The sequence below is a fragment of the Gymnoscopelus microlampas genome (genome assembly GCF_963454915.1).
Source record: "Gymnoscopelus microlampas genome assembly, chromosome: 12".
Lineage (NCBI taxonomy): Eukaryota > Metazoa > Chordata > Actinopteri > Myctophiformes > Myctophidae > Gymnoscopelus > Gymnoscopelus microlampas.
The window spans coordinates 8,394,055-8,409,607 of NC_139949.1; the positions used below are offsets into that span (position 1 = coordinate 8,394,055).

Here is a 15,553-nt window from a genome sequence, read left to right on the forward strand (position 1 = left end):
GTGCAGAACGTCCCATTTCAAGTTTTCAAGTGTAAAAGCTCTATTTTCAAATGGCCGAAATGTGTATAGGGCTGAAGTGGTTAATGTATGTTTTGTAATACTACTCAAAATCTATAAAGTAACTAGTAACTAAAGTTTTCAAACAATTGTAGTGGAGTAAAAGTACAATATTTGCCTCTGAGATGTAGTGGAGTAAGTAAGTGTACTAGTACAATAGTTACTTACCACTGTTTGAGGAATAATGTGCAACATGTCTTTATGTTTTCTTTTCACACACACAGAACAACCCATGGTGATCCCAGATCACATATCACAGAACAATGTACAAACTTCAGCTTTGGCCTTAGTCTTCCAAAATAACCACGGCCACAAGTTATGTATTGTATTTGCATTGTATTCTACGTATTATATGCATGATGCATTGAGTACAATGGACCACAATGGAAACAAGCCCTTGGGTCTTTTTGCGTTATCCTTTTAGCATAACCTTTGACTGTACTACCTGCTAATAAAGTATTCAATCAATCAATCAATCAATCAATCAATCAATCAATCAATCAATCAATCAATCAATCAATCAATCAATCAATCAAAACACAGCCGGAGGCCTGGAGCGCTGTGAGCAAAGTGCGGCTAAGAGTAACTAAGTAGAACTAGAAAAGGTCTCCGCCAGGTCAGGTAGGTTATCATGGCCTCCTGGTGGCGCTATAATAGGCCAATGTGAAATGGGTGCCATTTCTTCTTAGGCCTTGCATGGCAATCGGACACTGCATTCATGATTTGAGGCATTTTGTTCCAAAAATGTGGTTTGCTAAATTAGACCAGCTGGTGGCGCTATAACAGGCCAATGTGAAAAGGGTGGCATTTCTTCCTCGGCCTAGTGGGAATGTGTGTGCAAAATTTCACGGAAATCGCACACTGCGTTCATGATTTGAGGACATTTGTTCAAAACGGACTATCCTGCAAACTTTAGAAGCCAATGTTAGCCAAGTAGGATAGAATATGAAATATCGCACACATCCATCTTGATCACATGACTATAGAGATACTGTGTACCGATTAGTGTGATTTTTGAACAGAATCTGAAGGAGTAAGAGCAAAAAATGTGTTTTACAAAACTCAGCCTCCTGGTGGCGCTCTAAAAGGCATATGTGAAAAATGCAGGGCAAAGGTTTTTCCTTGACCTCTAAGGAGTTCGGTGCAGTTATAGCTAAAAACGTGAATCGGCCTGTTATAGCGCCACCATGAGGCTGATTTGAAAGTTTTCAAGTGACATTTCTTCCTGGGCCAAGTGGGAATGTACGTGGAAAATTGCACGGAAAGTGCATGCTGCGTTCATGATTTGAGGCATTTTGTTAAAAATGAACCAATCCTGCAAACTTTGGAAGCCAATCTTAGCCAATCAGGATGGAATATGGAAAGTCGGACAGATCTGTGTTGATCACATGACTATAGAGATACTGTGTACCGATTTGCGTGTTTTTTGAAGAAAATCTGTAGGAGTAATATCAAAAAATGTGTTTTGCAAAAGTCAGCCTCATGGTGGGGCTATGACAGGCTGTTCTGAAAAATGTGGGGCAGAGGTTCTGCTGTGGCATCCAGGGAGTGTGTGTGTGCAGTTTCACAGCGACCGGGCCAACGGTGGCGGAGATTAGCTGTTAACAGACAGAAGGACGGACGGACGGACGGACACACGGAAGGACGGACGGACGGACAGGAGGCAAAACATACTCTCTCGCCATGCCTTTCGGCCTGGCGGAGACAATGACTCCGATACTGAGACCAGTATCGGAAAAGCTGCCGATACTGCCTAAAATGTTGGTATCTGTATCAGCAAGTATGTCAAGCTATACCATTCTGACACCATGTCATTTATCACATGATGATATGTCATTTACAGTAAACAATTATTTTGTATTTTGAATGCTTCAGTTGATGTTGGCACTACTGTTTTATACTCTTACTGTACCATTTACATTATTATTTTACTAAAAATGATTACGGAACATCTCTACCTGTAAGTGTAGGGTCCGATCTGTTTGACAGCCGCCTTCCCACCAGCTACGAACACCTGGGTATTGGTCACGTTGAAGAAGTAATACTCCAGGTAAACAGGAGGTGGCTTCTTCCATGCCTCAAACACTTTGCTCTCCTTCAGAATTACTTCCTGTGAGAAAGATCAAAAACAATGTTCAGAGAAACACAACGTGATGAGATGAGATGTCCTGAAAATCTCTAAGGAATATAAAATATATAAACACTTAAACCCTATTTTCTATTTGGTCGTCCTAAGATGTAGAGCGGCGAAAATAGCTGCAAGTTCACAATGCATATGCATATTTATTCTTTTTTTAATGTATTTTCTTTTGTGTTTTGTGACAAAAAAGACAAAAGACAATACAGAGCAAAACAGGACGACACCTGAACAAAAGAGGGTTTCTGCCCGGCAGCAACGATATCCAAAGTAATCGTCTACTCAGAAACACTTTCTGTGGACATGGCCCCTTATAGTATTTATATTAGTTATCCAATGTTACATTATGGCGTCCATCTTTTGTCTCCTTCTCTGCCCCTACCAGCTGCGTCTTCATCTGGGATGCTGACTCATCATCGATGGTTGACATCTAGGGAGAGAGAGGAGACATATCCATCTACTGTTGCCTTAAAGGAGAATTCCGGACTAGCCTTTTTCTTACCTTTATATGATGTTATTATATCATAGGACGAGTGGTACAGTAGAACATTTTCATAACTCCATCCAAACTCCAGTTTTTTGGTGATATCTGACGTTCATAATGACAGAAACCTCACGACAGTGTTTTTGTCCAAAATGGGCCACCGTAGTGTTTACAAGCGAACTTGGATGAAATCACGTTGAAATCTCATCTTGCGAGACTTCCAGAGGGGCCCATCTAACACAAACACTGTGGAGAGTTTTCTGTCAATATGAACGTCAGATATCACCAAAAATATATGATTTGAGTGATAAAAATACGCGATTTAGCGCACGGACCACCAGCTCACCATTTTTAGCTGCGGTGGACTCGGGATGGAGTTATGAAAAGGTTCTACTGTACCCATCCAAGGATATAATAACATCATATAAAGGTAAGAAAAAGGCTAGTCCGGAGTTTTACTTCAAGGTTAATTAATATTTTGTCGAAGAACAACAAAATTACTCTCGACTCAAACTTCTTTCAGTTGAAAATATGTCATTTTTGTCACATGATTGACAAAGCATTAACTACATTAACCCTGGCCTCCCTATTTTGGGCTATTTGGGCATTAAAGGCAGAAATTCTCAAAAATAGCCCATGTGTTGTTGTAAGTACTGGGAGCTGATGGTAGGTGTTGTGCTCCACCCAAGCCCCCAGAACTACGGTGGAACATTGAAGCGGCAAAGCCTGGTGGTCAAATCTGAGAATGCACTTAAATGCTACTGCGCATGCGTCTCCCGTTTTGTGCGCATGCTCACGACGCGTCACGACCAATGGATCCATTCCATTGGTTCATATTGGTTCCATATTGGTTCCTAATACTATGCTTACTTCCGGGTGCTTCAAAACGCCACTGAGCACATTCATTGAAATGATAGCTGGGGGCGGGGCAATCCGCCCTCTAGTTATATTATATCTCTATGGCTCCACCTCAGAAATCCATCTCCCAGTGGTCTAGCGCAATGAAAAGAGGATATAGACACCCTTGTTCTCGGCCGAGCCGATACCAACAACAAGCCACCTACGTACTTATTTATATGAGCTATATTCAATTCTAGCAATACATTTTTCATTAAAATGGGTAACCGTTTAAACGTCTCATCCCTAATGCTACAGTCTCGGTGCACAACAAAAACATTACTAGTCTGTATTGATGGCTGATACATAGATGCTGTCCTACTTTTAGTCTTTTTCAGGGAATATCTGCCTACCTCACTGGTGAACATGATGGGGAAAATGGTCTCACTGAAGTTTCTTGTTTGACTGTTGAGGCAGAGAAAGGTCAAAGGTCAGTGAGGATTGCAAGAGGCTCAACGTGAGGCTGCAACTGGGAGCGCGTGCAGCGACAGTGATGTTTGTCAAAGTTGAACTTACTCAAAGCCTGGCAATTCGTTCAGGATGACATTGAGCTGAGTTCTCTTACGGGTACGGATGGGAACCCCTGTGGTCTGGAGACACACCCAAAGAGCATTCATTTAAATCCTTTAAACTCCCCCCTCCCTTTTTTATTTTTGGGCTTTTTTTATGCCTTTATTGATAGTACATTAGGTAGACAGGAAATGGGCAGAGAGATGGGAAGTGACACTTAGCAAAGGCCGTCGGGATCGGGACTCAAACCCGCGACGATCTGTCAGGCTACATTGGAGCCTAGGTTCCTGGACCACTGCACCAGCGGTCCGGGCCAATCCTTTACACTTTAACCATGTAAACCCTAGCGTTCCTATTCTGGGCATGTGATGAACATTCTAAAAAAATAGGTGACGATTCAATGCAAATAGCTGATTTATATAGAGCTCATAATCTGTTGCAGTTGTACATTGGCTATTTTGACGTACAATGGAGTATGGAGTATAGTAAGTGGTTTGCCACGGAAATCAACAAAGACAAGTGGATGTAGCAATCACCCTGACATAGAAACCATAATAACCACATAACCTTGTATAATATATATTTGTTGTTTACATTCTTTATTTTTAAGCCAAAGTATAAAATAGGGTTAAAGTGGTTAAACTTATTTTTATGCTATATTCATTATACTGGGGACCCCCTGGAATCCCTCAAAGACCCCTGTGGGCCCCCAGACGACACTTTGAGGACCACTGGTTTAGAGAAGTCACAGAATTTGAGGTTCAAGTCCTATTCCACTATAGACCTAATCGTGTGGGGTCATGAATACTTGAGTCTAAAAGATACAAAGTACCGGCTGGATGTCGAGGTATGACTCATGTTCCTCCTTGCTGGGGTTCAGCCCTTCAATGGCGTTGATGTATTTGGGGTCTGCCTGATAGAAGTGGGGGAGAGACATCACCGTAGGCGAACGATGACCTGGTAGAAACAAGGCGATGTGATTAAAAAGAAAAAGGGTAAACATCAAATCCTGTTCCGGATGAAGTCGGGACACAAAAAAAGCAGACAAGATAAAAACACAATGACCTGTCCATTATACTGTACAGTGGATCACGTAGAGATATACAACTCTGCTTGATATAGGACAACTGATAGCTCCCGAAAATAAACATTTGTCCTGCAACGCACATGAAAAGAACATTGTCCTGCATTCAACGATCATGATTTGAGAGAGAGAGCTGCTCTTCATTGAGCTATTCTCAACGAGGTGCAGCTTAATAGTGTACTTATGTTTTGGGACGTTCGCCCATAAAAAAAAAACAATACATTCCATATGATGAGAGTATCAGTATCCTAAACCTGGTCAGTTTGACGTTATTGCTTTGTGATTGTTTTTGAATGTCTCAGAGTGAGATGATATGCATAAGCATGATAACGTCAGTTCAGGACTACAATATAAAAACCCTCATTATGCAAATATAAAGACGGCAAAAATGTTTATACGTTGTGACTTAATATTGAATAGCCTGAGTGTATCTGTTACTTCCATACGGTCCAACGAATTCTCTGCAAACGCCGACATCGAGCAGGCCCGTGCCCAGGCAGTCACGGCCTGGTACACAGAAGCCCTTGTTGGCGGGGTTTTCTGTGGGGCTCTGCAGCACGTCCACCGAGGGGGCAAAGCGGTAAGCCTGGATGCCTTTCACCTCCACATCTTTCATATAGCCCAGATGGACGGACCTGAGGAGGAACAGGAGTATTAGTGGCTCTACGTTAGGCTATACGATCGCACACCGAATTCTGGACTTTATTGCCGAAAAAAATCTCCACGCGGCTGGGTAGTGGGAGAAACCCCCATTGTCTTTGCCGGGACAATAGAGTGGAAATGACGGAAACGAAGATCGCGGCCCGGTTGCCGTGGAACCAGAGCTGGCCTTGTCGTAAGATGGAGTGAAGGTGTAAATAAACCCCCACTGCCTTCAATCCTGCTGGCAAACGTAAGATCTCTGTGTGTTTTCTCTGGTCCATTCATTGTCGCCTCGTTCCACCAAACTCTGGCTTAACAGCCTGAGTATTTGTTTATTCATTTCCTTATTATTTGTGATTCATCGTTTTGGGTTTATTTTGTTTATTTAGTTATTTGTTTTGTATAACCGCGCACATAGGCCTATACCTGACACTTCCGTTACCTCTGCTAACTGTCAATTGGAAAAGTGGGTCATTTTGTGGATCCACGTTGGGACCAGGTGACGGCCGCCCAGTGGCTGTGGTAACCCCCCTTTTCTGTTGTGTTTGATATTATTGATTCAGTTTATTTTGTTTGGTTTACTGTGATTTATTGGGGTGCCACTACCCTGGGCTGGTCAGCCTGCCCATCTTCCCCCTTCCCCCAGCATTGGCCCATATACTGTATGCACCGCATATTGTATTGTTAACAGATTAGTCATTTTACTCTTATTCCCTTGGATGCATACTGCTTTTATTATTAATGATAATGATGTTGAGACCCACTGAATGAAATAATCTGCTAATTAAAAATAAAGCTTTTTATACCGTTGCTAAATACATGTTTCTGCCTTTATCAGTTATTGTACACGAACTGTGTGAGGAGTCACTTATGTCTTCAGTGGTTTACTTCATTAAGATTACTAAAACTAATTCCTAGGGCGCAATTCCCTAGGTGGCGTAGTTGGCTATATTAATTATTTCCACCCTGTTACATATTGAAATTACAATACGATGGGAACTATGCACGGAAACACATTTCACCCACCTTTTCTATTTCTGTAAACCTGTGATGTGACAATAAAGCTGATTCTGATTCTGCTCAGCACATTAGCAGACAACCATTTAAGAGCATGGAGATATACATCAATAACAAACCCCCCAGGGGAAAACAGAACCCTTTGGTAAAGCAGAGCCTACTGGTGGTGCTGGGTTGGTGGTGGGAGCAAACAAAGCACATACAACATCAGTGACAGCAAGAGGAAGTGCCATGAATCAGGTGAGCTTAAGTAGTAGACCACCAATTTGGTCAGCTGCTTGGCACGTCACATACAGTACATCGCCCACATAGTGCTGCACATTCGTGTAAACCTCTCGAGTGTGTCTGCCTGAACCAGCTTGCAGGCTAAGCATCATTTATTTCATTAAACAGTGGGTCGGGAGCCATTTTTGGGTCGCTGGCCTATTTTTATGGGCCGTGAGTAAATATCCCTTCCTTTTTTTTTCGTTTCCTAAATTTAGTTTTTCATTATTATTATTTCAAAAGAATTTCAAAAAGGGAAGTCATTTATATCAGAGGGGGCTGGGCTGTGCGTTGTGAGCGTGCAAAATTGTTAAGGTTTTTTTGCAGCACGCACACACACATGTTTTACTTAAGTAAAAGTATCAATGCCGCAATGTAGAAATACTTTGTTACAAGTGAAAGTCTGGAATTAAAAATGTACTTGAGTAAAAGTACAAAAGTATTGGTGTCAAAATGTACTTAAAGTACCAAAAGTAAAAGTACTCTTTATGCAGCATGTCCCGTTTCACAAGGTAAAATGTATCAAATCTATTAAAATCTTTTGAAAATAGCCAAAGCTTAAAGGGCTGAAGACGTTACTGCATGTACTCCTACGGGCTAGGGCGGCACCTGTCAGCAGGGAGTGCTGGGCGGAAGGAGTAGTACATTATTACAGTCATTTAGCAGACGCTTTAATCCAAAGTGACTTACAATAAGTGCAGAGAGGAAGGTCAGGATCAGAAGAGGTGTGCACCTACAGTACCTGCAGAGGTCAGGGGAGAAGATGTAGAGCAGCTCCCTCCTGGAAAGCAACGGGTGGAAGACGGTGCCGTCAGTGCCGTTGATCACGTTACTCTGATTGGACGACCACCACGTCATCTCCCTGTTGACAGGTGTAAAACAAGCCAAATCAAAGGCTTGGTGTAACAGTAATGGTGGATAACCATATCACCACTCACATTCCATACAATAGCCAGGTAGCATGCTAAGATAGTTTGGTGGGTGCACACACTGACGCAAGTCACCAAAGAGCCATTTACACCAAGCAGGCACTGTAACGATTTTATCAAGCTGTTATGTGTATATCCGGGGTTTAAATTATATTGTGTTTACTCGTATATATTTTACCAAAATAAAATCAAATCAAAATCTCTGCCGCCATCCACTTGATTTTGAAAGATTTTTAACTGTGTTTATAGTGCTTGGTGTGAATGACCATTAAGCCATAAGGCTTGATTTACACATCATTTCTTGAAAACACGAATTGTCTGGCCCTGTTATAGCACTATCATGAGGCTGATTAAAACAAAAACAAAAATCTTCCCTGGCCTAGTGGGAATGCAAAGTTTCCCAGCAATCTGACACTGTGTTCATGATTTGTGGCATGTTGTGCACAACTTTGGAAGCCAATTGTATGCAATCGGAATGGAATATGGGAAATTTGACAGATATGACTTGATCACATGACTACAGAGATAATGCATACCGAATTGCATGAGGGTTGGAAAAAAACTTTAGGAGCAAAACTCTGCCTCTTGGTGGCGCTATAACAGACTGATTTGAAAAAATAAAAATAAAAATGGTGGAGGTGGAGATTTCTTGGCCTCCTGGGAGTGTGCGTGCAAACTTTCACGCCGATTGGTCCAGCGGTGCCCGAGATTAGCTGTTCACAGATGGACGGACGGACGGACGGACGGACGGACAGACAGACAGACAGACAGACAGACTTTGGCAAGGATAAATAAGTAAACAAAAAAGCAGGGAGACAGGTGTCTCTACCTCAGGCCATTCCATGTGTCAATCTTGCCATGATCCATGTAGTTTTGCTCCCCAGTGTGAAAGACAAACTCTCCTTTGTGAGTTTCATTTTTCTATGGAATAGAGACACCAGGTTCAGTGTGACTGCTGTAGCACTGACTGACCCCTAAAACAAGGACATGGTGGTCAGCTAGAGCTACTGAAGCTGATCAATCAGTGAGGTTTTGAACTTTTGACAATGCCAATTGGGGGTGTTGTGATGCTGTTTTGTGGGACAGATCTGTGATCGTACAAAGCAAACAACAACAACAACAACAACAACAACAACAACAACAACAACAACAACAATAAAACAGTGTATGCAATGGCGGTTTATTTTCTCTATAGAGATATTCAGGAAAGTTCAGAGCTCTACGATTGTACACAGTTAAGATCCGGAGATCACTTTAACTCTTGAGTGTCAACATTCAGAAATAACATTTACAGTCCTGGATTTTACAGTGTACTACCTTCACATCTCCCTAAATACTGGTCCTCACCTTCCACATGAGGCCAAAATGTTCATCCACCTCCGGCTTCTTTTTGTGGATTGTAGACAGCAGAGGGTCCTCGTAGCCCCACAGCACCTCGTGGACAGTGCGTGTCATGAAGATGTCAATAGGTCTTTCATAAAACCAAGATATGGCGGATCGTGTGCAGACCGGGACGGTGCTCATCACAGACTGGGGGAGCGGAGGGGGAGAAGAGACAGAAGGGAGAGAAACAAAGAAAAAGATTAGGTAGTATGCCTTACGGTGACAGAATAAACCTTTATTGGTCTTGAGGGAAATGCAGGTGTCATAGCAGCAGTAGGCATGAAACACAGATACAGATAATAGTGCAGAGATACACAAGTGTAGAAATTGATAATTCAAAATATGCTCCTCAATGACTTACATTGTAAGGTGAAACAGCTCTCAAAGTCACTCTTTTAGCACGTAAACAAATTAAACAAAGTCAATTCAGACAATATAGAACATCACAAAAACCAGTACTGTTTGTTTAAAAAAGAAAAAAAGGTAAATTCCTGTTGATTTTACTATTTGTATTAGGAAGAAAACACGGACTGGATCGGCAGATCCGGATCCGGATATTCAAATCCCGGATGAGGATGGTTTGGTGGTTCTGTAAGAATAACTGTCTGATCGTCCATGAAGGATCACTGACATTAGTCGAACACACCACCTTTTCAGGTTGTGACCCCCCAAAATAATCATATTTGAACTGGGGACCCCCCATCGTCGTCAAGGCTGAGTCTTCAGATTACCTCAGAAGATTGGGAGTGAGTCTGCAGTTCTAATTGCAATGGGGAGTTCATTCCATAGTTTGGGAGCCAGAAGGGAGAAGAGTCTGGGACGTGTGGAGCGTTGTCCCGGATGTTTTAGCGAAGGTTCTGACAGCTTCCCTGTGTTAGCTGATCTGAGAGAGCGGGAGGGGTTGTAGGGTTGGATCAGGCTTTGAAGATACTGGGGTACCATACCTTTGGTTTTAGGCCAACGTCAGTGTTTTGTACTCTGTGCGGGCAGTAACTGGGAGCCAATGGAGGGAGCGGAGAAGGGGGGTGACATGTGAACATTTTGGCTGGTTGAAGACCAAGCGTGCTGCTGCATTCTGGATCATTTGGAGAGGCTTAAGTGCACATGCCGGGAGGCCGGTAAGGAGTAGATCTACAAGCTTGTAATCGGCTATTTTCGAACGTACGTCGAACAACTTATTAAAAAGGTCTTAAAAGTCCTTAAATTGTCATCATGGGACCCCCCCCCCCCCAAAATCAAGTGGGAGCTCACAGAAACATGCACTTTGAATACACTGCATTAACAAACGTCTTACCAGGACGGGAATGTTGACGGTGGTGATGACGTCAACCTCGGGGTCGCCGCATGACTTCTCAGGGACAAAGACAAACCTTTTGTGGTTCAGGGCGGAAACCTTTTTGCCGTTCTCCAGGAATCTCACGTTCTCCCTCTGCGTGTATTCCCTGAGGTGGTGCAGCAAGGAATGGAGGGTAGTTCAGGTTTGTGGAATAATGTGCAACATGTCATTTCAAAAGAACCACGGCCACAAATAAAAGTTATCGACTACATATCCCCAAACTCAAAACTAACATAAAATATCCTCATAATACAAGTGAACATAGTTTAACTCCTTGAACCTTGATAGTAGAATCCTCTTATCCTACCACACAACCTTTCTCTGTAAATATAACATATGATTCTACTGAGTTTTTTTCCAATATGCTATGTATTGTATTTGCATTGTATTTAATGTTGCAGAGATATGTATGATGCAGTGAGTACAATGGACCACAATGGAAACAAGCCCTTGGGGCTTTTTGTGTGATCCTTTTAGCATAACCTTTGACTGTACTACTTGCTAATAAAGTATTCCATCGATCAATCGATCAATCGATCAATCAATCAAAACAGAGCCGGAGGCCTGGGGCGCTGTGAGCACAGTGCGGCTAAGCGTAACTAATTGCTCCGACACTGAGACCAGTGTCGGAAAAGCTGCCGATACTGCATCTGTATCGGCGAGTATGTCAATCTATACCATTCTGACACCATGTCATTTATCACATGATGATATTACTGTCATTTACAGTAAACAATTATTTTGTATTTTGAATACTTCAGTTCATGTTGGCAATACTGTTTTATACTCTTACTGTACTATTTACATTATTATTTTACAAAAAAAATATATATATTTCGGAACATCTCTACCTGTAAGTGTAAGGCCCGATCTGTTTGACAGCCGCCTTCCCACCAGCTAAGAACACCTGGGGATTGGTCACGTTGAAGAAGTAATACTCCAGGTAAACAGGAGGTGGCTTCTTCCATGCCTCAAACGCTTTGCTCTTCTCTGTCAGAGTTAATTCCTGTGAGAAAGATCAAAAACAATGTTCAGAGAAACACAACACGGTGAGATGATATGTCCTGAAAATCTTCAGGGAATATAAAAGATGTAACCACTTAAGCCCTAAGATCGTCCTAAGATGCTGAGTGGTGAATAGCATTTCTGCAAGATCACAATGCATATTTATATTTATTCTTTTATATCATAGTTTTCTAAATGTATTTTCGTCAAAACTTTCTTTGAAGGTCACCTCTATAATGCTTTATAAGCTCATTATAATGCATTTTAATGCCCTTATAAGGCATTATAATGCTAGTTATAAATGTTTATAATCATGTATAACAACTTATAACCAAATTTAAAAGTATTAGAACTGCTGGTCATAATGCATTATTATGCTCAGTGGAACAGCACATTACAACTACCATACCTTAGTCAGTTATAAGAGAAGTGAGAATAGAGAAGTGCTGTAATGTGTCATAACGCATTATAACCAACATATTTATTAAATGGAATAATGTGTAAACATCAATAATATGCTATAACATCACTTCGAGACCTTTAAGTAAAGTGGCCACACATTCATGCACTATTAGACACTGTATCACACTATAATACTGTATTGCATGACTTCTTGGCCTTTACGTAAAATTACAAAATTCTTTAAAGGTCATTAGTAAAACACCCTATAGCATGACGTAGTGACCTTTAAGTAAGTGGCAACATTCTATGATTCTATGATTAGTAGTCCTCCATGCTGAGCAGCTTAGCTTAGCATCTTAGCTTAGCATCTTAGCTAAGCTAACTTGTACTGAGGTAGTGACTGCAGAGGCCCCAAGCTGCTGTGTGACTGTGTTGTGATTAATTAAATCATTCTACCCCACTGTAATAGTAATACTATTTTGGAAACAACAGAACTATTTGGTGTCATGTATTTATGTTATATTTTTGTAAAACAAATGTTTGTTTAAATGTGATGTTATTTCTGTTATGTATTATTCTGTTTATATCCACTTACAGTATTTGTCTGTCAGTCAAAGAGGAAGCCAATACATCCTGCTATGTAATGTGATGAAGACTGGACAGAAACGTGCCTTACTTCATTGTTTATGCATTTAACTGTCTTGTTGCAGTTCCATAACGTCTAGTGAAATGAACACACTCAAACCACACTGATATGGACTCATTAGTTCATATTTATAGAATGTTGTCACTTTACAGGTAAAAAAGTAATGCTATAGGGTATTATAGTATGATACAAATGCTAATGACCATTAAAGAATGTTGCCAATACTTAAAGGTCTCTACGTCATGCTATAGAGTATAATAATACGATACCATTAAAGAATGTTTCCACACGAGGGGGGCGTGGTGGCGCAGTCGGTAGCACTGTCGCCTCACAGGTAGAAGGTTCTGGGTTTGAGGACGCCGTATGGGCACTGACTCCTCCGCGTCATCATTGCCCATACCCTAGGTGTGGTTGGCGAAAGGGCCTTTCTGTGTGGAGTTTGCATGTACTCCCCGTGTGCCTCCCCCTGGTCAGCCGGGGCACCTGATGGAGGGGAAAGGAACTGATTGGAATAACGTGTTCCTTCCACGCGCTACGTCCAACCAGGGAATCTCCCCCCTGTGAGGTGATAAGAAGCGGCCTGCTTCTCATGCATTGAAGCAGGCATGAGCTCAGTTTGGGCCTCTCCCCAGGCTGTCAGAGGGAGAGTAGCATCCAGGATTACAGCTTAGGCATTGGCACTGGGTGAAAAAATAAGGGTTACAAAATTGTGGGATAAAAAAAGAATGTTTCCACTTTATTTATAGGTCTCTATGTCAAGCTATAGAGTATTATAGTTTGATACATGCTAATGACTATCAAAGAATGTTGGCACTTTACTTAAAGGTCACAATGTCATGCTATAGGGTATTTTAGTATGATAAAACTACTAACTAGAAAATGTGCTCCTCGGAGCACAGGTCTCCACCAGTACTGTTCCTGATTAATCCTGTCTTACCTATTTATATTACATATTGTCACGTGTCACTTGACCAATGTTAGCTTGGCTGATGGAAGCTCACTTCAAAAAATAGAAATTATTTTTTGAAGTGACACACCTATTTATAGGTTTTTATTTCGTCATGCGTCTCGCTAGCCAATCAAAAGCATTGGTGACAACATATTGTCACGTGTCACGTGAAGCTTGACCAATGTTAGCTTGGCTGAGACGGACGGACACACGGAAGGACAAGAACGAAAACATACTCTCCACCTCTGGTGGAGACAATAACCATCATAGAATGTTGCCACTTCACTTAAAGGTCACTAAGTTGTGCTATAGGGTATTATTGTATGATACAAGTGCTAATTACATTACAGTCATTTAGCAGGCGCTTTTATCCAAAGCGACTTAAAATAAGGGCATTCAACCTAGGTAGGGAACGAAACTACTAATCACCAGAAGTCTTAAGTGCATTTCCTGCAAAAACAAGCTACCAAGAGTATACCTAGCGCTAGGGTAAAAATGCAATATATCAGCTACCTACTTTCTTAAACAGATGAGACAAAATAGCTAAATCAAATGAGGACGAGCTAAAACAAATAAGTGTATCGACTAAACAAGATCCAATAAAACAATACAACAATAAAACTAGTTAGTAACAAGTAGGCCAGGCAAAGAGGAAGGGTAGTGTTTCCTGAAGAGGTGGGTTTTCAGCCTGCGGCGAAAGATGGGCAGTGACTCTGCTGTCCTGACATCAGTGGGAAGTTCATTCCACCACTGTGGGGCCAGAACAGAAAAAAGTCGTGACTGTGTCGATCGACCAGAAGGACCCTTGAGTGACGAGGCAATCAGTCGCCCCGAGGTGGCAGACCGAAGTGGTCGGGCAGGGGTGTAAGCATCGACCATAGCCCGGAGGTAAGAAGGAGCTGTTCCTTTTACTGCCCTATAGGCTAGCACCAGGGTTTTAAACTGAATGCGAGCCGCTACGGGGAGCCAGTGTAGAGAACGGAGAAGGATAGTTGTGTGGGAGAACTTGGGGCGGTTGAACACCAGACGAGCCGCAGCTTTCTGAACAAGCTCCAGAGGTCTGATGGCAGATGCCGGAGCACCAGCAAGGAGGGAGTTGCAGTAGTCCAGGCGGGAGATGACAAGAGCCTGGATGAGCACCTGGGCTGCCTTCTCCGTGAGGAAGGGGCGAATCCTCCTGATGTTGTAGAGGAGGAATCTGCAGGACCGTGTCACCGATGCAATGTTTGCCGAGAACGACAGTTGATCGTCCAAGGTCACACCCAGATTCTTCGCAGTCCGAGTTGGCATCACCACAGCATTATCAATGGTGATGGCCATGTCTCGGTGCGGACAGCCCTTCCCCGGGAGGAACATCAGCTCGGATGACCATTAAAGAATGTTATCATTTAACTTAAAGGCCAAAAAGTCATGCAATACAGTATAATAACATGTATAGGTCGAGCATAATTATGTTACATATCAATCAGATACAATAACATCCATAGGTCACGCAGATAAATATAATATGCATTTGCCACAGTCATGTTATAGCATATTGATGTTTATACGACGTTATTCCATTTATTAAACATGTTGGTTATAATGTATTATGACACATTACAACACTTAGAGTTATAATACATTATAAACGTTTTTATAAGCATTATAATGCCTAATAAGCACATTATAATGCATTATAAATGAGCTTATAAAGCATTATAGAGGCGACCTTCATAGAAAGTGTTACCGTATTTTCTTTTGTGTTTTGTGACAAGGCAAAAGACTATACAGTGCAAAACAGGACGAAACCTGAAAAAAAGAGGGTTTCT

At 41.9% G+C, this 15,553-nt stretch overlaps 2 protein-coding genes across 2 annotated transcripts in view; both read right to left on the reverse strand.

Annotated features, from left to right (window-relative positions):
- LOC311056725 (lysosome membrane protein 2-like) overlaps nucleotides 1–2,624 on the reverse strand; it is a gene marked incomplete at both ends in the record, with an annotated part of 11,702 nt that extends 9,078 nt beyond the window's left edge. The window contains 2 exons of the mRNA XM_084073532.1: nucleotides 2,016–2,167; nucleotides 2,538–2,624. Coding sequence (XP_083929658.1) covers nucleotides 2,016–2,167; nucleotides 2,538–2,624 — 239 coding nt within the window. The remainder of the gene's footprint in view (nucleotides 1–2,015; nucleotides 2,168–2,537) is intronic.
- LOC311057165 (lysosome membrane protein 2-like) overlaps nucleotides 1–15,553 on the reverse strand; it is a gene marked incomplete at both ends in the record, with an annotated part of 49,998 nt that overhangs the window by 13,868 nt on the left and 20,577 nt on the right. Inside the window, 8 exons of the mRNA XM_084074116.1 lie at nucleotides 4,092–4,165; nucleotides 4,918–5,042; nucleotides 5,608–5,804; nucleotides 7,835–7,954; nucleotides 8,851–8,942; nucleotides 9,369–9,551; nucleotides 10,699–10,846; nucleotides 11,592–11,746. Of these exons, the coding sequence (XP_083930242.1) occupies nucleotides 4,092–4,165; nucleotides 4,918–5,042; nucleotides 5,608–5,804; nucleotides 7,835–7,954; nucleotides 8,851–8,942; nucleotides 9,369–9,551; nucleotides 10,699–10,846; nucleotides 11,592–11,746 (1,094 nt within the window). The remainder of the gene's footprint in view (nucleotides 1–4,091; nucleotides 4,166–4,917; nucleotides 5,043–5,607; nucleotides 5,805–7,834; nucleotides 7,955–8,850; nucleotides 8,943–9,368; nucleotides 9,552–10,698; nucleotides 10,847–11,591; nucleotides 11,747–15,553) is intronic.